Source organism: Salmo salar, chromosome 02 (genome assembly GCF_965601325.2).
Source record: "Salmo salar chromosome 02, fSalSal1, whole genome shotgun sequence".
Lineage (NCBI taxonomy): Eukaryota > Metazoa > Chordata > Actinopteri > Salmoniformes > Salmonidae > Salmo > Salmo salar.
In genome coordinates, this window is record NC_138292.1 from 26,415,406 (window position 1) to 26,437,425 (window position 22,020).

The window sequence follows — 22,020 nt, forward strand, 5'->3', positions numbered from 1 at the left end:
TTCCAACCAAATAACATGTGCTGAGCCTGCTGACACTATTTATTTTTATGATAAAAACAGAAAAGAATTCCACTCATTCAATTGGAACAAGTGAATTTGACTTAGTAGACAAGCAAAACCATTGTCTATAGTGTTTAAGACAGTATTGCTGCTGAGGGTTGTCATTTGGCCTAGAACAAACCATAAAACCATAACCATGTTGACTTCCTGCTCTTGCATATACTGAGTTACAGTCTGTGATGTTTAAATACTGGAATGGAAATTTTGAGGTGAAAGAACAGGATGTCATTGTGCTTCATGTTCTATTGAATCTAAATAGGTGCTTGGTTGATGTGTGGTTGTGTTCAACTCCCTGTTCTGACATAAAAATGCATAAACACATTTGCAGAACAATTGAGGTTTTATTCCCTTAACTATCTATGTTGGCTATGTTTTGTACAGATATGAAGGTGGGTTTCAATCTCAAAACCTCAAATATGGCAGCACACTGTTTATAGTGTTGCACACAGTATAGATACCGTCACCAATCTAGATCATACATTAGGCTACACCCAGCCACACAACATAAGCCACACTTTACAACACTCCACTTTCCTGTGGGTGGTGTGTTTATTAATGTGTTATTATAACCAGAGAATATCTCTCTGGTTATAGCTGTGACATAACACATGTGTCTCTCTTGGTGATCCCATGCTGACTGATATTATAAAATCAAGACAACTATCCCATCCTGTGCTCAGAGGTGAAGTACAGCGATTCAAGAAACAGTGTTTCGTGGGTCATTTCTAATTTTATTACAGTTTTAATTAGATCTCCATTGCTCAGATTTCTTGCACATGAATTACACTCAACATAGCTCAGGGACAATTGGTCAAACTAGTCAGTTGTCTGACCTCTTCTAGAGCAGAGCATGTGTTTGGTCAAGTTCTGAATGGATTTGAAGATCAGCTCCCTCAGTGATGTCATCAGTATCATTCCAATCAGAGCATAGTCAAAATGGTGGGAGTTCAAATCATATACTGTACAGTCAGTAGCAGTGTCTGACAGAGCAATCATTTGTTCATAGTTGTGCTTGGTGCCACACCATGGACAATTTAGTTATAGACTTACTAACAGAGTATATCTACTGTATCTGAACTGTTAGACATCACTAAACCTCTTTAGGGTGCCTATAGGTATTCTTATACAAGCTACTACATTTTTCATACAGTGAGAAAACATGACCCTCAATCCAATTGATTATTACTTAGAAATAAAAATACATAATTACATCCAAAACACAGCATTGTAAAAGGCAATAATGCAGCAATTAAACTCTCCATATAATTGTTTACATTTTCATTGGCTGGGGAGGGGAGGAAGGCCAACATAGAAGTATCTTAATCAAGAGAGGACATACAAATGTGTGTTCAGTCACTACAGTATACACTATTCTACATCTGCTAAATGCTGGTAGGAAAACCTTGAGTCTTTGGGGAAACATAGGCAAGCTTATTCTCTTCTATGGTTTCAGTAGTATCGATACAAGGTTCAACTGACTTAAACTGTGAACATACGTTTTTCACGAAACAGAGCTGTACAAATTATACAAAGACTACCTCAGCTCTCTAATTATCTTGATGCAGTAACCACAACCTGTGATTCCTACAATCCAAAAGCAATACATGGAAAATTCAAATCTCTGAGGTCAAATATTTGAACTCATCTTCCCCATATTCAAAGCAGTGTTTGAATAAAGAAACAGAACGGTTTGAGATGTTCTCTCCTCTGATGTGATCAATAATTGACTCCCTTGTGTCACCAGTGGTTTCATGGAGTACACAACAGCAGAACAACCTAGCCATGAGTTATAAATAAATGATGAACCTCTAAGGATGTTTCAGGACTGGTGGTGTTTTAAAATGTGCTATTTTCAGAATTCTGAGAGTAGTGAAAGATGATTGGCTTTGGTTAGGATCATCTGTAGTACAGTAGGCCAACAGTAGTTGCAGTTGACACTGGATTACGAAGAAATCTCCTACTGTGTATGTGACCATCCAACACAGAGAACTCTCTCTGGTATCAAAGTCATGAAGTGGAAAATAAATTAAATATAAAACCCATCCAAGAGGTCAACAATCAGCCATTGAAAAGGGGACAATCCCTTCTTATCTATATACAGTGAATGATATTGATCATAATAACTGTGACAGATGCATCAGTGAGATACAACACATCTCCCTAGTGGACTAACATTCAACTGGTTTATATACAGCGTCTATATGTTCATCCTGCCTGAAACCTGCTATGTCCCTAATAAAAAGACTAAACTTGAATTTAAAGCAATAAACTGAAAATAACTCACTAAGGTTTGCTAGAGCAAATATTGTGGTCCCACCCAATCTGAGCAATAGTCCAGTCATCGGCGTACGTCCCTTACGTGCAACTGTTACCCAATATCACCATGTTTGCCAACATCACTATGTTCCATAATGCTAACGTCCATTGCACCACAATAATGATTGACATCCCACTGTTCTCATTCAAACCTGCAAATAGTGAAAAGAGACATCCAGTGTTAAACTACAGTGAGATAATGAGGAAGGTTTTGGACATGTAGCTTGTCTACTGATTACAGGTTAGTCCTTGGGGTTCTACTAGGGGAGTGATGCACTATCGAAGAGGAAATGGAGTCCAACGCCTACCTAAAATACATTCAGCCAGAAGTTAATTGTGTCATCTTGTGCTGGTTTTTACAACAGTCCGTTTTCAATCAGCCATGTTAGGAAAATGTTCTCTCTCTCTCTGAACAGCACAAGGTATTCTTATTTTTTGTTATTATTCCATTACATTGATGCAAATTCATTCTAGAAATGTCTATTTTGAAGTCATGTTTTTTCTAAAGATATTTACACTGTCCATTTTAATCTGTAACATTTCCATCTTATCAAAAGCAAAGAACAGGAACAACACAAAGACGGTAGCATCATACACCAAATCTGCATGCTTTCATTAAAATAATGGACTTCTCATTACTTTGTTACAATTTTTTTGGTAGCAGTCATTCACTTAACTTAAATGGTACATTTGGTACATTAGTTCAATTATATAGTTCACATCACATGGAATAGGCTCTGGGTGCCGGTTATGTCAGATGCCACAGACTGAAGGAGATGAGGTTGGGCTGAATATCAAAAGACCACCAACCCATTTTACTATGGATTGATAATATATGTTGGTGTAAGTAATAACTAAGTAACAACTAAGTCAATCAAGCTTCAATATCTCACATTCCCTACCCAACCTCCTCATCTCTGCTTAATCATTATAACTGTGCCTGGCTTTGAAAGATGATGTCCTTCATTGACTCATGGAGGTGGGGTTGGCTTGGTGGTCATCATGTCAGAGTCATTGCAGCTTTAGATAGAGAACCAGTTTGTGTGGAGTTTTAGATCAGTTATACTATATTGTTTGTTCACATTTTACACCATTTATCTGTACTGGAATATAATGAATCAGAGCTGTAACACAATCCAATAAAGAATAAACAGATGACATACACAAGAAAGCAAAATGCAGTGTTCAACATTGAGTCAGTTTCTGACAAATACCAATCAATTTGATTAAGAATAAGGGGGTCAACTCAAGCCATTCCAATGGCATTCCTATCCAAGTAGACAGGAGTGAATCTCTCCAAAGGAGATGATTGTTATACTGTGGCATTAATGTCCACCCCTTTATTCTAGACCAGAAGAGTAAGAGGATGGGTCAGTTGGTAATACGTCTCTGTTACTGGTTTACGTTCCAAAAACTGATGTGGGGACATGGTTGGTCAGAGGTTTGGGACATATACCCCCTATTTGCTTGTCAAGTTACATTAAAGTGTTGGTTGTAATGATACATCTTAATACATCATAGGGGGTGTGACTGGGACTGCCCCTAGGAGGGGAAGCAAGGAAAGGGAGCGCCTCGTGTGATTGGGCATGACCGGGAGGCCACACCCACCACCTCAGTTCATTTGCTCAAAGAATTTGTAGGTGGGGTTTTCGTAGCCGTGGTTCTGCATCTTGTTTAGTTGGCGCTCCTCTGGGGTCAGCATGGGGTCAACCTGCTGTGAGACACAGAGGGTCAAATGTCATACTGATACAGTACAATGCTACGGTATAAGGAAGTGCTATCAGCAGGAAGTAGGAGACACTGTATTGTGCTATAAGCATAAAGTGCCTCTCCTACCTGCCGCTGCAGGGAGAGACACTTTGAATACCTGCCTACGACAAGCCAACTGACATTTACTCCTGATGTGTTTCTGTTGCGCCCTCTATAGCCACCATGGTTATGATTTGAACCTGCTGGTCATCTATGAACAAAAACCATCTGGCCTTAATGGCCACATGTATCTCCACCCTGGACAGCCAGAAGAGGGCTGGCCACCCCTCAGAGCCTGATTTCGCTCTAGGTTTCTTCCTATAGTAGGTTTATGCTTTTTAGGGAGTTTTTCCTTGCCTCTGTGCTTCTACATCTGCATTGCTTTCTCTCTGGGGTTTTAGGCTGGGCATCTGTAAAGCACTATGACAACTTCTGATGTAAAAAAGGTTTTATAAAATACATTTGATTGATTGTGTTTAGTTTTAGTTTTATTTTGCATACAGCTAAAATCTGTACAAACAAACAACTAATCAACAAATTGTGAGAGTAATGGAACTGGAAGGGATGATGATCATGATGGATGATCAAGGAAGAACATTTATGGCATTGAGATCGGAGGAAGCCTTAGTCAGTGAAGTCAAAACAATATTTAAACCCACACACTAATGTGCAATAAAGAGATCTACTGAAAGCATCAAAGTGTCCAGGTTCTGTCGGATTCCCTGCCTCCTACCTCCACGATGCCGTGGCTGATGGTGCCATATGGCTTCCTGCGCACCAGCAACAGACTAATCACCATCACCATGGCGATGGCCACGGCAACCACGAGCAACCCCACCATGGCCCCGCGGTTGAACGTCTCCAGGGCGTCTGGTTGCTAAGGACAGAAACAGAAAAGGCGAAGAGAGGGCACAAAGAGGGTAGGATGGAGAAATTAGAGGTTGATATCATCATGGGAATGACTTACAATACCACAAGAGAGGACGGATCCGCCCAACCCAGCCCATCCAGACATCTAGGTAGCAGACTCACCAGTTCATCTGTCTGGATCTCAGGAGACTTGTAGACCACCTGCTTGAGCTCCACAGAGGTGTTAATCTAGAGAGTGAGAGCAAGAGTGAGAGAAAGAGAGAGAGAGGGGGTTATTTAATAGGTCATTACAGAGGAAGTACCACAGAATTAAATAGAACACATTAACTACATATCTATGGGAGTTGACTTCCTGCTGTGGGAGGATGTCATAGTAAGTGAGTAAAAATGTTGCAGTTTATCACGTGGAGGCTGCAGTGCGACACAAGCTATTTTTCCATATACACATGAGGGGGTGAGATACAAAGTGGGTAGGGATGGAGGGAGAGAAGGAGAGATGATTGACATAATGTGCGTCAGCGTAACTCTTGGCTGTGCTGTAAACACAAGTGCAAGTAGGATGCCATGTCTGTAAAGTGACGTGTATGTTTGCAATAAAAACAATATAGATGTTTCTCACTTTCTCCTCATATTCATACGTGGGGCTTCTCTCAGATGTGGCATAGTCATACTCGTCTGTAGAGGCTGAGTGCAGAAGCAGAAAACACACAGATTCAGCCATGATCAACTTCAACTTTTTATTTCTTTGAAAATGACATTTTGGCAGACAAATATCACACTTCATGTCCCTTCCCTTTAACTCACCTTTCTTAGTGTTGGGCTGTGGGTCTAGAGAAAAATAAAAATGTTAACTGCTGCTTGTATTCAAATAAATGAATGAATTCCTGAACTATTTGAAGAGGAAACATTTTGTGTGTATGCGTGCATTCATGAGTGTCTGTGTGTGTGTGTCCGTACCGATGCGGGGTGGGTAGGGCCTGTTCTGGAAGGCTCTCTCCTCCTCTTCCTCATCATCCTTCTCCTCCTCACTCTCGGCAGGAAGCAGCTCCTCGGTGGTGCGTGTCTCAGAGAAGGAAGTGGTCATGAGCTCACTGATGTCTCCTCGCTCCGCCTTCACCAGCTCCTCTACAGGGATGGAGGGAGAAACAAGCAGGTTTTAAAACACAGGAAAGGTGTTTAGAGAAATACAATAAACTAAAATGCTACCCAGCTTGATATACAGTACAGTATAATGTATTTACGGTAAAACTGTTATTTACACCTTATATACACCAATCCTTTATTTTCTGAATGAAAGTTCCCTAGAGAAATTTCAAGATAATAATAACCTAATAATTAGATAATGTGTATTTTGAACTTTGAATGTCTTACAACATGATAAATGCTAGCTTATCTCTTTCTAAATGTCTTATGAATGAACTAAAACATAAATATTAGGACAGGGGCAGTAACCCCACATCCTGGTCTACATGGAGAGTAGAGAGGAGTGTAGCGTACGGATATCATCGTGCAGCTCCTCAGCCAAGGCAGGGACCTTGTAGAGTAAAGCCAAGCTCTGGTTCATCCTCTCCTCAATCACATGGAGATGTGTGTAGACCTGCAACCCCAAGATATCAATGTTGGTTAGGTTCATTACAAGGCAAAGCCCCCACCGAGTCTGAAAGAGTCGTGTGTTGGTTTAATGTATTGACATTTACAAGTGAAAATGAGTTTTGCTGTAAAGGATAATTATGACATCAGGTGTTGATCATTTTGTTAAAGGGGCAATCTGCAGTTGCTACATGCATTTTTGGACATATAAATAAATGATATGTACCCATTGATTCTTGACAAATATAATTTATAAACGCCCCATGAGCTTAGCTCAACTGTGGTACCTCATTAGAACCCAACCTATAAGCTTGTTTTACTCCAATAGCCTCAAAAACATAATTGATATCATGAATGGTCAGTCACAGTATCCATAGCTCTGTCTATGAATTTGAGAGTGGTTACATTTCTCCAGCCCGATCCCTCAGCTTTTTACCGAAACAGGGGCGGGGATACACTTTTTTATTTATTGTTTCAACAGCTGATTGCCCCTTTAAGAGTTATTTCATGAGCATCAGTTTTCATGAAGCAGCATCACTGCTTAAGGAAGATGTACAGTATCTTTTCATCCTAGTATATTCCGGTATATTTTCATTTCACACCTGGAACTTCATCTGCTCAGCCTTCTGGGGGTCGACGGCCTCAATGTGCTGGTAGTGTCTCAGTGTGTGTCTGCGGTCCTTCTGCTCTGCTGCCATGTATCGCTTCAGAGCCTGCAGCACCCGCTCCGGCTGTTGAGAGAAGAGGGATATTATAGTCAGAGAATGGAGGGGGTGGAGAAGGTGTGGAAGAAATGAACAATACACTACAGTCCACTCATACTCTCAGCCTAACAAATATACACTGAGTATACCAAACATAAGGAACACCTTCCAAATATTGAGTTGCACCTCTCCCTTTGCCCTAAGAACAGCCTCAATTCAGGGTATGGACTCTACAAGGTGTCGAAAGCGTTCCACAGGGATGCTGCCCCATGTTGACTCCAATGCTTCCCACAGTTGTGTCAAGTTGTCTGGATGTCCTTTGGGTGGTGGACCATTCTTGACACACACAGGAAATTGTTGAGAGTGAAAAACCCAGCAGCGTTGCAGTTCTGTACAGTCATGTTCTCTGCCTAAGAAAATGTAGATATCCCTGCTGCCCCTGCTGTCTGCGGACCTGAGGGGGCTCGGCCTGCACAGCGGTCAGGTAGCTCTCCAAGGCCAGTCTGCGGTTGTTGTTGAGGGTGGCCACCACGCGGGCCAGGTGGGTCTCCACCAGCCTCTGTCTCTCCCCTGCCACCTGCTCCTCCAGAGTCTGCAACACAGACTGGAAATGCTGGGGGGAGAGGAGAGGAGGGGGATCATTGTTGTGTTAATAGGTATATGAGTGTCCGTCTCCCATCTTTTATCCCCTTCTCCTTTCTTCCATCCTCTCTTCCTATTCCATCTTCTTACCTCATTAAGGGCCTGGCGGTCAGACTTGGGCAGGTTCTTGGATTGGTTGTCAGCCTCAGCCCATTCTTTCATGATCTGAAAAGGCAAGATGAATTAACGTCATTCTCACACACAGATTTCCGCAGACAGGAATCCACTGAGAACCATTCTGATGTTTAAAATGCTCCATATCCACCTCAATCTACAGCTACTAAGAAAGTCTGTCTGTTTATGGGTATCCACTTGGCTTGGTTCACTTGAACAGTGGGACAATCTCAATTGTATACTCCTCGCGTCCTCTCTCCTCACCTCCTTCTCAAAACCCATTGTATGAGAAAGCCAGCACCCCCCCGACCTTCTCCTCCAATCGGTTTTGAGAAGCAGTTGAGGAGAGAGGACACAAAGAGTATTCAATTGTGATTCTCCCAATATATTAATATTGCATTAAGACCTCACTTCAGGTCCCAGAGCAATTTGCCCCCGACTGTCAACAGTGGGTTCTGTAGGAGATCACAGATATGGAAACAGCACAGCAGGCCTGGCTTCATCTTATTGGTTCATTGCCTGTCCAAACCAGCCTCCCTGCCCACCTTACCTCGTTGATACGTTTCATTCGCCGCTCCTCCAGGTCCATCTTGGCACGCAGGAAGTTGGCGTGTTCACTGTCGTCCCCTGGCATCTCGAAGTAAACATCCACACCATCTGTGGGGCGAGGGGTGGGTACTGCAGAGGAGAAGGGGATAAGAAGAGGATGAGAATGAGAGGATGGAAAACAAAAGAGAAGAGAGAGAGAGAGAGAGATGGAGGTACAGGCAGTGCAGCAGAATGAAAGACAGGGGGAAGATGAGGGAGACAGAAAGATAGCCCAATCATTGCCATTACCCAGGGAGAGAGAGAGAACCAGACAGCCATTGATCCAGATAGTAGGGTGAACAGTCAGCATTATTGAGTTGGAGACGTGTAGTGCTGTAAATACATCAGCCAGCTACTCCTGTCTGCTATATCCAGCCAGACAGATAGGCATGGTGAGTGCGTGCGTGCGTGCGCGCCCTTGCATGCATGCGTGCGTATGTGTAATCATCGTTAGTCTATTACAGAGAGATAGTGTGTGAGAGAGAAAGTATTGGAGATGCTAACTGGGCACTACAGTTCATTCCCCAGTAAGTAAGAGTAAGTGGGAGATGGGAGAGTAATGTCAGCATTTACCCAGTCTTTTTACTACCCTGTTAACCACTCTAAGGGTAGCAACTACAGTCTATTCCCTTACTGAGACTGGCCTTTAGAGAGAAAGGTCCACACTAGACACAAAACCTAGACACTACTTAATACCCCACTTCTCCACTTTTGTAGGTAAGAATATAGACAATATGGATCAAATTCCATCTAGGGCAAAGTGGTATTCTTATAAAGCTTATGCCCATGAAATCCTCTCAGATCTAGTTGAGAGGTGGTAATTAGGGGCTAAGAATTGTTTCTGGACAGGGCGAAGATGTAACTGTGAAATAGAAGGTAGATGGTTACTCACGGCTGTCTCCCCTGGTCTGGGGTGGGGATGTGGAGGGGTTGCGACCAGTCTGACCCTGGCCTTTCTCATAGTAGAAGGAGTCTGTGTAGTCAGAAGCCTGGTAGGGGCCAGAGTCAATGGAGTACTCATACTCCTCTGGGTCTTTCACTGCTGCTGCAACCTCCTGCTGCTGCTGCTGCTCCTCCTCCTCCTCCTCCTCTTCCTCCTCCTCCTCCTCCTCTTCCTCATCATCCTCTACTGCCTCCTCCTCTTCCTCATCCACCACCTGCTCATTCTCTTCCACCAACTCATCGTCTTCCTCCTCCATGTCTGCCTCGTCCACATCGGTGTCAGGAGAGGGGCTTGGGGTGGGTGTTGTCACTTTGACTCTGGGAATGAGGTACAAGGTCAAACATTATGATCATCATCATCACCACAAACACAGCAGGGGTAATGGGACTCACCCTGTGTTGACTTTAACCTGAGGGGTGAGGGCCTGGGGTCCTGCTGGGAGAACGTCCCCTCCCTCTGTCTCCCCCCTGCCACTGGACCCGCCCCTCCCCGGGCAGCACACATACTCCACCCCACGGAAACGTTCGCCGCACGGCAACAGCATCCCATAACTATGCAGCTCCAGACTGTCTGCTGTGCAGGCCTGAAACAGAAAGGATGAGAGAAATCTGTTAAACATGAATCAAGACTGGAAAAGACCAAGGTGAACTAGAGAGAGATCAGGGGTGCATAGAAAAAGAGAGGAAATGTGAGTGTGATCAAAGGGAACTAACTAGCAGGAGGAATGGAACACGACAGGGGGTAACCTCTTCCTCAGCATGATGAAGGTGAATTATAAAAACTGCCTCACCTCCCTGGCCTCTAATGCACCCCTTCACCTCCCTGGCCTCTAATGCACCCCCTCACCTCCCTGGCCTCTAATGCACCCCCTCACCTCCCTGGCCTCTAATGCACCCCCTCACCTCCCTGGCCTCTAATGCACCCCCTCACCTCCCTGGCCTCTAATGCACCCCCTCACCTCCCTGTCCTCTAATGCACCTCCTTACCTCCCTGGCCTCTAATGCACCTCCTCACCTCCCTTGTCTCTAATAAACTGTCTCACCTCCCTGGAATATAATAAATTACCACACCTCCCTGGCCTATAATAAACTCCTCTAGCTGCTCATTCTGCTGATGCAGTATGATACTGTGTTACACTACACCCAGCTGGGTACAGTTAGCTTCCAGCCCCAGTCTTTTACTGCAGTCTACACTGCAGTTTTGTTATTGACTCAATTAGTCCAAGTCAAAGTTTAATGTCTTATAGAAGTCTATGCTAACTCTCTATAAAGAGTCCTAGCGGTGTTAAAACCCAATTAAAACTTAAGAAATGAATTGAAAAATGAACATGTAATATCATTTAGGCATAATTTAATTAACTCTAATATAATCTTAGTTAATATAATGTCGCTCCGCCCGCACCTCCTTGGCTATGTTGTGCCAGTAGACGTAGCTCTCACAGGCATCCATCTGCTCCTGGTGCAGGAAACGGCATCGGTCTGGAACCAACAGGGCCTCACTCACATACTCACCCACTGCAGAGCGAGAGAGAGAGAGAGAGCGAGAGAGAGAGAGAGGAGGGAAATGGAATGAGAATATTTTATATTTTAATACTTGCCTTGGTTGTAACATTTTTTAATTGATAAAGAATGTTGATAAACATCCATAAACCCAAGAGAGGGAGAAGGAGGGAGGGAGAAGGAGAGGAGAGAGGAGAGAAGGAGAGAGAGAGAGAAGGAGAGAGAGCGAAGGAGAGAGAGAGAGAAGGAGAGAGAGAGAGAAGGAGAGAGAGAGAGAGAGAGAGAGAAGGAGAGAGAGAGAGAGAGAGAGAGAGAAGGAGAGAGAGAGAGAGAGAGAGAGAAGGAGAGAGAGAGAGAGAGAGGGAGAGAGAGAGAGAGAGAGGGAGAGAGAGAGAGAGAGAGAGGGAGAGAGAGAGAGAGGGAGAGGGGGAGAAGGAGAGAGAGAGAGAGAGGGAGAAGGAGAGAGAGAGAGAGAGCATTGAACTAGAAAGGTCCAGTATAATAAGATAATGCCAACTCATTACAGTGCCTCTGCACTGTCTGGGCTGAGGACGAGGTGGGAAGTGGAGATTGAGCCAGAACACAATGGTGTGCTGCTGCCTGCAGTTCTACTTTCAATAGCTGCAGCCAGTCAGTCAGTCAGTCAAGGACAGAACAATGTGAAATATGCTTAATTTCAGATTTTAATTCCATCGGTCACAATAGTGAAATTAATAACTTTTGTACTTTACAGGTTCTAGAGAAGTTACAGTTGTATTTATTAACAAATAAGCCATATATTATGCATTATTAAGGTGTCGAGAATGATTAAAAATCGAATAAAATTATATTGGGGACGGCAGGTAGCTTAGTGGTAAGAGCGTTGAACTAGTAACCGAAAGGTTGCAAGATCGAATCCCCGAGCTGACAAGGTAAAAATCTGTCGTTCTGCCTCTAAACAAGGCAGTTAACCCACTGTTCCTAGGCCGTCATTGAAAATAAGAATTTGTTCTTAACTGACTTGCCTAGTTAAATAAAGATAAAATAAAAACAATTTTTTAAAAAATGCAAAAAGTCTGGGTAGCCATTTGATTAGGTGTTCAGGAGTTTTAGGGCCTTCCTCTGACACTGCCTGGTATAGAGAGCCTGGATGGCAGGAAGCTTGGCCCCAGTAATGTACTGAGCCGTTCGCACTACCCTCTGTAGAGGCCGAGCAGTTGCCATACCAGGCAAGTTAGGATGCAGTCAGGATGCTCTCGATGGTGCAGCTGTAGAACCTTTTGAGGATCTGAGGACCCATGCCAAATCTTTTCAGTCTCCTGAGGGGGAATAGGTTTTGTCGTGCCCTCTTCATGACGGTCTTGGTGTGCTCAGACCATGTTGGTTTGTTGAACTTGAAGCTCTCAACCAGCTCTACTACAGCCCCGTCGATGAGAATGTGGGCGTGCTCACAGATCATTGCACCTGTACATAGCCCATGTGTAAATAGCCCATCCAACTACCTCATCGCCATACTGCATTTATTTATTTATTTATCTTGCTCCTTTGCACCCCAGTATCTCTACTTGCACATTCATCTTCTGCACATCTACCATTCCAGTGTTTAATTGCTATATTGTAATTACTTCACCACCATGGCTTATTTATTGCCTTACCTCCCTTATCCTACCTCATTTGCACATGCTGTATATATACACTTGTTCTACTGTATTATTGACTGTATGTTTGTTTATTCCATGTGTAACTCTGTGTTGTTGTATGTGTCGAACTGCTTTGCTTTATCTTGGCCAGGTCGCAGTTGCAAATGAGAACATGTTCTCAACTAGCCTACCTGGTTAAATAAAGGTGAAATAAAAAAATAAAAATGAGTATCATTCAGGGCTAGGATATGGTGTATCATTCAGGGCTAGGATATGGGTGTATCAGTACTTGATTGTATCAATATTAGGGTATTGGCATGTGGGTGTTAGGGTTAGGGCATGGGGAGAGAGGGATGGGGTGTGTGGGTAATTGGGTTGAGGTGTGTGGGTAAATTAGCTGAGGTATATACAGTAGATATTGGGGCAAATGTCTGTTCATTTTATTATAGGCAGAGCACTGTATGATCCCACCAGTCACAATTATTTTTTACATACTTTTCAATTACTATAATTTTTTTAAGCAATTTGGATTACATGTTAGGGTTACTAATGGCATAAAATGTGCATAGTGGCATGTTTGGTAAAATGTGGGGACAAGTGGGTTAATATTCAACACAGACTGAAAGACCTTTCCACCATTTTAATGGAGTGAAGCTCTTTGGTGCACCTGACAAAGCTTTGACAATGGAATCCATTCAAATGAACTATTAGACAGTACTATGTCCGTTTCTATTATTACTTCCCCGAGGCTGAATTTGAACGCTACTTAACCATATCATGGAAATGACATGCTTTGTATTAAACATAATGATGACATGTTACTTATTAATATAATAAAGTTATCCTCGGATATGGGGTGGGTGATCAAAGGGAAGTTGTGCAATGTTTTGAGTGATGTTTGTGTAGGGATATGCTGAAGATTAGAAGGATGATGATGCTGAGGGTGCAGACATTGCAGACGTGTTGTTCTTACCCTGGCAGCGGTAGGGCATGACGATGAAGGGGCGTGTCTGGCAGTGGCCCCAGCCCTTCTTACACCAGGCTGGGATGGTGACGGGGCTGGAGGACTCCTCCACATGGGAGATCTGTAGGGCTGGGTACATCTGGTTGGACAGATGGACAGGCAGACAGACGGCGGGAGAGAGACAGAAAGACAGAGGGAGGGACAGATGGATGGATGATATGGACAGACAGGACAACAGAGAGGAGAGAGACAACAGGGTCAGACAAATGGAGAGGGGAAAAGGAGTGTTGAGGGGAGAGGAGACGTACAGTACAGACAGAGGGAGAGAGAGAGGAGGAGAGGGAGAGAGGAGGAGAGGGCAAGAGGGAGTAGGAGAGGGAGAGAGGAGGAGAGAGGATAGCACAATCAATAGGGAGAAAGGTAAAAAGGAGACTCATGCAACGGTCTGAAACACTTTGGCCCTAAGGGTCTATTTTCTGACGATGCACGTCGTACACTGAAATTCTCCTTAAGTTGTAAGGAAAATTCCAGTCTGAAAACAAGTTGACCTATACAATCCCACTTCCAATTCTTTCCAAAATCCCAATTTCACATCTGACTACTTTCAATTAAAATGTAGGGCAATGGCATAAGCACAGCCCTATAATGAGGTTTAATGGATTGAGAAATGTATTTGGCACGCTGTCTGAGACCCGGATCCACAGACGTTGAGGAAAAAGAAATCACAGATGCATAATGAGCTGGGTAATCACATTACAGCCATTTCAACTGTGTGACTGCTGTTTGCTTTGCCCGCTGTGCTTCATTTAGCCACCAGGTGGCGCATGATGTCCTTTTATAAAAACAGGCTCCTTGCTCTTGTTGGGGAGGGGGAGCAGCGAGTCTCTAATCAAACCAAGGCTGTGGCAAGGCCTGTCATGCCATTGATATGCCTTAAGTTTGGCATGCAGGAGACTGTCAGGAATTAGGAGGATAAACGTGGCAGGAGGAAGATTGATGGATGGTAGTATTAATATTCAGGAAATATCAATAAATATTTCCTCCTGACCACCATCACTGCACTATACATACATACATACATACATACATACATACATACATACATACATACATACATACATACATACATACATACATACATACATACATACATACATACATACATACATACATACCATACATACCATACATACCATACCATACCTACCATAGGACAAGACAAACCAAGTGAGACAGATTGGGAGATTAGGGTTGGTTACTCCTGCTCCTATTCATAATGTTGTGTGAGGTATCTATCTATCTGTACCAGTCTGTCCACCCATTTACAGTGCATTCAGAAAGTATTCACACCCCTTGACGTTTTCCAAATGTTGTTGTTACAGCCTGAATTTAAAATGGATAAAAATGTAGATTTTGTCACTGGCCTACACACAATTCCCCATAATGTCAAAGTGGAATGATGTTTTTAAATGTTTACAAATCAATTTAAAATTAAAAGCTGAAACGTCTTGAGTCAATAAGTATTCAAACCCTTTGTTATGGCAAGCCTAAATAAGTTCAGGAGTAAAAATGTGCTTAACAAGTCACATAATAATCATTTTACATTTACATTTTAGTCATTTAGCAGACGCTCTTATCCAGAGCGACTTACAAATTGGTGCATTCACCTATAATATCCAGTGGAACAACCACTTTACAATAGTGCATCTAAATCTTTTAAGGGGGGGGGTTAGAAGGATTACTTTATCCTATCCCAGGTATTCCTTGAAGAGGTGGGGTTTCAGGTGTCTCCGGAAGGTGGTGATTGACTCCGCTGTCCTGGAGTCAATCACCACCTTCCGGAGACACCTGAAACCCCAATAAGTTGCATGGACTCACTCCGTGTGCAATAGTGAATGACTACCTCATCTCTGTACCCCACACACACACACACACACACACACACACAAATATATGTAACGTCCTTCAGTCAAGCACTGAATTTCAAACACAGATTCAACCACAAAGACCAGAGATGTTTTCCAATGCCTCGCAAAGAATGGCACCAATTGGTAGATGGGTAAAAAATATATATATCCCTTTGAGCATGGTGAAGTTATTAATTACACTTTGGATGGTGTATCAATACACCCAGTCACTACAAAGATACAGGTGTCCTTGCTAACTTAGTTGCCGGAGAGGAGAGAAACCGCTCAGGAATTTCACCATGTGGCCAATGGTGACTTTAAAAGAGTTAGAGTTTAATGGCTGTGGTAGGATAAAAATGATCAACAACATTGTAGTTACCGTATGCCACAATACTAACCTATTTGACAGACTGAAAAGAAAGAAGTCTGTACAGAAGAAAAATATTCCAAAACATGCATTCTGTTTGCAACAAGGCACTAAAGTAAAACTGCAAAAAATGTGGCAAAGCAATTCCATTTTTGTCCTGAATATGTTTGTGTCAAATCCAACACAACACATTACTGAGTACCACTCTCCATATGTTCAAGCATAGTTGTGACTGCATCATGTTATGGGTATGCTTGTAATCGTTTGCAAAAACATGTTTTCACTTTGTCATTATTGTGTGTATAATTTGTTTTTACTGCATATTGAATTCAGTCTGTAACAATAAGTCAAGGGGTATGAATACTTTCTGAAGGCACTGAATCTACCACTATCTTTATATCCATAAACCCATCTAAAGTATCTGCTCTCTAGTATGCTATTGCAGCAGCATTGGAGATGAGCTGAGCATTACAGTGCAGTAACAGTGCAGTATGAGGTCGATCTCATAACCATAGCTGTGTTGTTGGCTCCTACCTCTTGGCAGTAGGACAGAATCTGGTTGGGTTCTGTGAAGCAGCCCTGGCGGCCCTGAGGGTCAGGCTCCCATTGGCCAGTCTCAGGGTTCATGTGCAGCAGCTGACGCCCACAGAACATGGCAATCTGCGGCTCAGCCACCAGGGGCCCTGGTCCATTCACCTCAGCCATGGCCAAGGCCTAGAGAGAGGGAGTTAGACAGGGAGAGGAGAGGGGGTGAGGTGTGGTAGAAAGAGAAGAGAGAAGTTGAGAAATAGATGGAAGGAGAGAGGGATGAAGGTAGAAAGGTGGGGGGAGAGAAATACTTTGTTATGGTTGTCCTGAGAGAGAGTGTAATGTTTACTGTTAATTTGTATTGTTTATTTCTATTTTGTTTATTATCTACTTCACATGCTTTGGCAATGTTAACATATGTTTACCATGCCAATAAAGTCCTTGAATTGAATTGTGTGAGAGAGAGAAGAGTTGTCAATACAAACAAAGTGGTTGGATAATATCGAGTTTGAGAATGAAGGACAGGACCTTAGATTAGTCTAAATGTACCCGCTGATACAATCTCTCTGATCTATCTCCCAACACAAACAATGGCTTAGCTGCAGAGAGAGTGAGTGTGTGTATACATCGTTGCATCCATTCTGTGTGTGTGTGCATGCATATATATACACAGTTGAAGTCGGAAGTTTACATACACCTTATTTAAACTCAGTTTTTCACAATTCCTGACATTTAATCCTAGTAAAAATTCTCTGTCTTAGGTCAGTTAGGATCACCACTTTATTTTAAGAATGTGAAATGTCAGAATAATAGTAGAGAAAAATATTTATTTCAGCTTTTATTTCTTTCATCACATTCCCAGTGGGTCAGAACTTTACATACACTCAATTAGTAGCCTTCCACAAGCTTCCCACAATAAGTTGGGTGAATTTTGGTCCATTCCTCTTGACAGAGCTGGTGTAACTGAGTCAGGTTTGTAGGTCTCCTTGCTCGAACACGCTTTTTCAGTTCTGCCCACACATTTTCTATGGGATTGAGGTCAGGGCTTTGTGATTGCCACTCCAATACCTTGACTTTGTTGTCCTTAAGCCATTTTGCCACAACTTTGGAAGTATGCTTGGGGTCATTGTCCATTTGGAGGCGCATCTGCGACCAAGCTTTAACGTCCTGACTGATGTCTTGAGATGTAACTTCAATATATCCACATAATTTACCTCCCTCATGATGCCATCTATTTTGTGAAGTGCACCAGTCCCTCCTGCAGCAAAGCACCTCCACAACATGATGCTACCACCCATGTGTGCTTCACGGTTGGGATGGTGTTCTTCGGCTTGCAAGCCTCACCATTTTTCCTCCAAAAATAATGATGGCCATTATGACCAAACAGTTCTATTTTTGTTTCATCAGACCAGAGGACATTTCTCCAAAAAGTACGATCTTCGTCCCCATGTGCAGTTGCAAACCGCAGTCTGGCTTTTTTAATGGCAATTTTGGAGCAGTGGCTTCTTCCTTGCTGAGCGGCCTTTCAGGTTATGTCGATATAGGACTCGTTTTACTGTGGATATAGATACTTTTGTACCCGTTTCCTCCAGCATCTTCACAAGGTCCTTTGCTGTTGTTCTGGGATTGATTTGCACTTTTTGCACCAAAGTACGTTCATCTCTAGGAGACAGAATGCGTCTCCTTCCTGAGCGGTATGATGGCTGCATGGTCCCATGGTGTTTATACTTGCGTACTATTGTTTGTACAGATGAACGTGGTACCTTCAGGTGTTTGGAAATTGCTCCCAAGGATGAACCAGACTTGTGGAGGTCTACAATTTGTTTTCTGAGGTCTTGGCTGATTTCTTTTCATTTTCCCATGTTGTCAAGGAAAGAGACTCTGAGTTTGAAGGTAGGCCTTGAAATACATTCACAGGTACACCTCCAATTGACTCAAATGATGTCAATCAGCCTATCAGAAGCTTCTAAAGCCATGACGTCATTTTCTGGATTTTTCCAAGCCGTTTAAAGGCACAGTCAACTTAGTGAATGTAAACTTCTGACCCACTGGAATTGTGATACAGTGAAATAATCTGTCTGTAAACAAATGTTGGAAAAATTACTTGTGTCATGCACAAAGTAGATGTCCTAACCGACTTTTTATATACACTGCTCAAAAAAATAAAGGGAACACTTAAACAACACAATGTAACTCCAAGTCAATCACACTTCTGTGAAATCAAACTGTCCACTTAGGAAGCAACACTGATTGACAATTCATTTCACATGCTGTTGTGCAAATGGAATAGACACCAGGTGGAAATTATAGGCAATTAGCAAGACACCCACAATAAAGGAGTGGTTCTGCAGGTGGGGACCACAGACCACTTCTCAGTTCCTATGCTTCCTGGCTGATGTTTTGATCACTTTTGAATGCTGGTGGTGCTTTCACTCCAGTGGTAGCATGAGACGGAGTCTACAACCCACACAAGTGGCTCAGGTAGTGCAGCTCATCCAGGATGGCACATCAATGCGAGCTGTGGCAAGAAGGTTTGCTGTGTCTGTCAGCGTAGTGTCCAGAGCATGGAGGCGCTACCAGGAGACAGGCCAGTACATCAGGAGGCGTGGAGGAAGCCGTAGGAGGGCAACAACCCAGCAGCAGGACCGCTACCTCCGCCTTTGTGCAAGGAGGAGCAGGAGAAGCACTGCCAGAGCCCTGCCAAATGACCTCCAGCAGGCCACAAATGTGCATGTGTCTGCTCAAACGGTCAGAAACAGACTCCATGAGGGTGGTATGAGGGCCCAACGTCCACAGGTGGGGGTTGTGCTTACAGCCCAACACCGTGCAGGACGTTTGGCATTTGCCAGAGAACACCAAGATTGGCAAATTCGCCACTGGCGCCCTGTGCTCTTCACAGATGAAAGCAGGTTCACACTGAGCACGTGACAGACGTGACAGAGTCTGGAGACGCCGTGGAGAACGTTCTGCTGCCTGCAACATCCTCCAGCATGACCGGTTTGGCAGTGGGTCAGTCATGGTGTGGGGTGGCATTTCTTTGGGGGGCCGCACAGCCCTCCATGTGCTCGCCAGAGGTAGCCTGACTGCCATTAGGTACCGAGATGAGATCCTCAGACCCCTTGTGAGACCATATGCTTGTGCGGTTGGCCATGGGTTCCTCCTAATGCAAGACAATGCTAGACCTCATGTGGCTGGACTGTGTCAGCAGTTGCTGCAAGAGGAAGGCATTGATGCTATGGACTGGCCCGTCCGTTCCCCAGACCTGAATCCAATTGAGCACATCTGGGACATCATGTCTCGCTCCATCCACCAACGCCACGTTGCACCACAGACTGTCCAGGAGTTGGCGGATGCTTTAGTCCAGGTCTGGGAGGAGATCCCTCAGGAGACCATCCGCCACCTCATCAGGAGCATGCCCAGGCATTGTAGGGAGGTCATACAGGCACGTGGAGGCCACACACACTACTGAGCCTCATTTTGACTTGTTTTAAGGACATTACATCAAAGTTGGATCAGCCTGTAGTGTGGTTTTCCACTTTAATTTGGAGTGTGACTCCAAATCCAGACCTCCATGGGTTGATAAATTGGATTTCCATTGATTATTTTTGTGTGATTTTGTTGTCAGCACATTCAACTATGTAAAGAAAAAAGTATTTCATAAGATTATTTCTTTCATTCAGATCTAGGATGTGTTGTTTAAGTGTTCCCTTTATTTTTTTGAGCATATATATATATATATATATATATATATATATATATATATATATATATATATATATATATATATATATATATATGAGACAGGAGAGAGAGAGAGAAAAATGGACTTTCAAGCTAATGCATATACCATTGTCTCACACTGTAGCTACAGTGATAGAGAATATTGGCAGAGACAAAGATCATAAAAGATGTATACCAGATCATGCATTGAGTGACACCCAAAGCCAATGGAAAGTCTGACTTATCGACTGAAACTACGCCCTGGTTTTGTTAGCAATGTTAAGAGTTGATAATATAAAGATAGGCTGGATAAATAGGAAATGTACAACAACTATATACTGTAAAGCCTGCTCCCATCTGCCCCTCTTATCCTCTTTCTACCACTCCCCTCTATTCTCTCAATCTCTGCCCTACTGTTTCTCTCCCTTAGCTCTTTCTCTTTTCCTCTCCCTCTCTTTCTGCCTCTTTCTCCCCCCTCTCTCCACCCTCACCCCTCCTTCCTACCCCCTCTCTCCCCCTCTCTCCACCCTCCCCCCTCCTTCCTACCCTCTCTCAGCAGCCTGCTAGGATGTTGTTATTGATCATGGGATCCGTTCCCTCTGCCTGCAGCCTGGGGGTCGGGCCCAGGGGAGGCACCGTGGAGGAACAAACACCAGCCGGCCCCGGCCCCGCTGCTCCCAGTCAGGTATTAATACAAGCTCATTGACAGCCGGGCCACTTCAAGTACATTAACACACAGGAGAGGGAGGGAGGAGGGGTGAGAGTAGGAGTGGAAGGGAGAAGAAAGGAGGAGAGTAGAGTGGAGGAGGAGGGGAGACGATGTACACACTGCATGAGAAAATCTCCCCAGATGTAGAGACCAAACATGCTCGTTTTCTAACACAAGCTGAGTATTATGACGTCAATGCCTCAGTAGGATTATTTTAGAAAGGGACATAGAGGGATGGAGTTATCAGGTGTTGTGTTCACGCGTACAGTATATATAGCACAGAGATATGACTCCTCTTTGGTGCGGAAAAAGTAGAGGAATATTTCAAAGACATGCTTGAACATCTACCTAACAAATAATTTAGCTCAGTCTTGCCATTCTTCTGGCTTAACAGCCAATAGTCACTTATGAAAACTGATATGACAGAAAGTTCAAACAATATCCCTATCCACACTGAAACTGGCAACCCAGAACCCATTCAACACGTCTTATGACTGGCCCAACTGCTTTAATCTCCATAGACAGACAGATGGACTGACAGGCAAGAAGAGCAACACTCAGCCTATTAGCATCAAGATGCCCAGGGGTAAGGGGGAGAGGAAAAAGAGAGAGAGGAAAGCAGGGCGAGTGACGTCTGATCAAAGGGAAGTTCTGCCTCAGCCGACTGCTGCTAAAGTGTTTGAAGTTCTAATTAAAATTTATATCGGAAATAAATATATACAAAATCCATGAATAAATATACAATAAATATAATAAGGACCGGAGGAGTCTGAGCATTAGAGCCCCACTAGATATGAATGGAAACTATGATAACGAGTTCATTGGATTATAATTAAAGCTGAATGGACGTGGCCGAGCGAGGCCTTGAGGAATGGGGTTTGGAGCTCCAGAATGGTGCAGAGACACCCAATTTATTTGGAGTTCAGCGATAATTAACAAAGCACAGAGCTAAGGTTAAAATCTCCATGAGTGACTACTGGTACTGTACATGGCTTTATTAATTCAAGTCCTTATGACTACTGGTACTGTAGTGACTTTATTAATTCAAGTCTTTATGACTACTGGTACTGTACATGGCTTTATTAATTCAAGTCCTTATGACTACTGGTACTGTAGTGGCTTTATTAATTC

The 22,020-nt window shown here is 43.4% G+C and overlaps 1 protein-coding gene across 2 annotated transcripts in view; it reads right to left on the minus strand.

Moving 5' to 3' along the window:
• Window positions 1–770: 770 nt before the first annotated feature.
• aplp1 (amyloid beta precursor like protein 1) overlaps window positions 771–22,020 on the minus strand; it is a 50,467-nt gene continuing 29,217 nt past the window's right edge. Inside the window, exons 2-17 of one of the 2 annotated variants that reach the window (XM_014156283.3) lie at window positions 16,467–16,646; window positions 13,668–13,797; window positions 10,978–11,090; window positions 9,969–10,159; window positions 9,526–9,893; window positions 8,596–8,723; window positions 8,022–8,096; window positions 7,744–7,902; window positions 7,188–7,316; window positions 6,493–6,592; window positions 5,953–6,120; window positions 5,800–5,823; window positions 5,615–5,679; window positions 5,158–5,223; window positions 4,859–5,002; window positions 771–4,087 (exon numbers count right to left, since the gene is read on the minus strand). In XM_014156283.3, coding sequence (XP_014011758.1) covers window positions 3,989–4,087; window positions 4,859–5,002; window positions 5,158–5,223; window positions 5,615–5,679; window positions 5,800–5,823; window positions 5,953–6,120; window positions 6,493–6,592; window positions 7,188–7,316; window positions 7,744–7,902; window positions 8,022–8,096; window positions 8,596–8,723; window positions 9,526–9,893; window positions 9,969–10,159; window positions 10,978–11,090; window positions 13,668–13,797; window positions 16,467–16,646 — 2,139 coding nt within the window. In that variant the 3' untranslated portion in view covers window positions 771–3,988. Of the gene's footprint in view, window positions 4,091–4,858; window positions 5,003–5,157; window positions 5,224–5,614; window positions 5,680–5,799; window positions 5,824–5,952; window positions 6,121–6,492; window positions 6,593–7,187; window positions 7,317–7,743; window positions 7,903–8,021; window positions 8,097–8,595; window positions 8,724–9,525; window positions 9,894–9,968; window positions 10,160–10,977; window positions 11,091–13,667; window positions 13,798–16,466; window positions 16,647–22,020 lie in introns of both variants that reach the window. The other variant, XM_014156273.2, reaches the window with a different exon arrangement.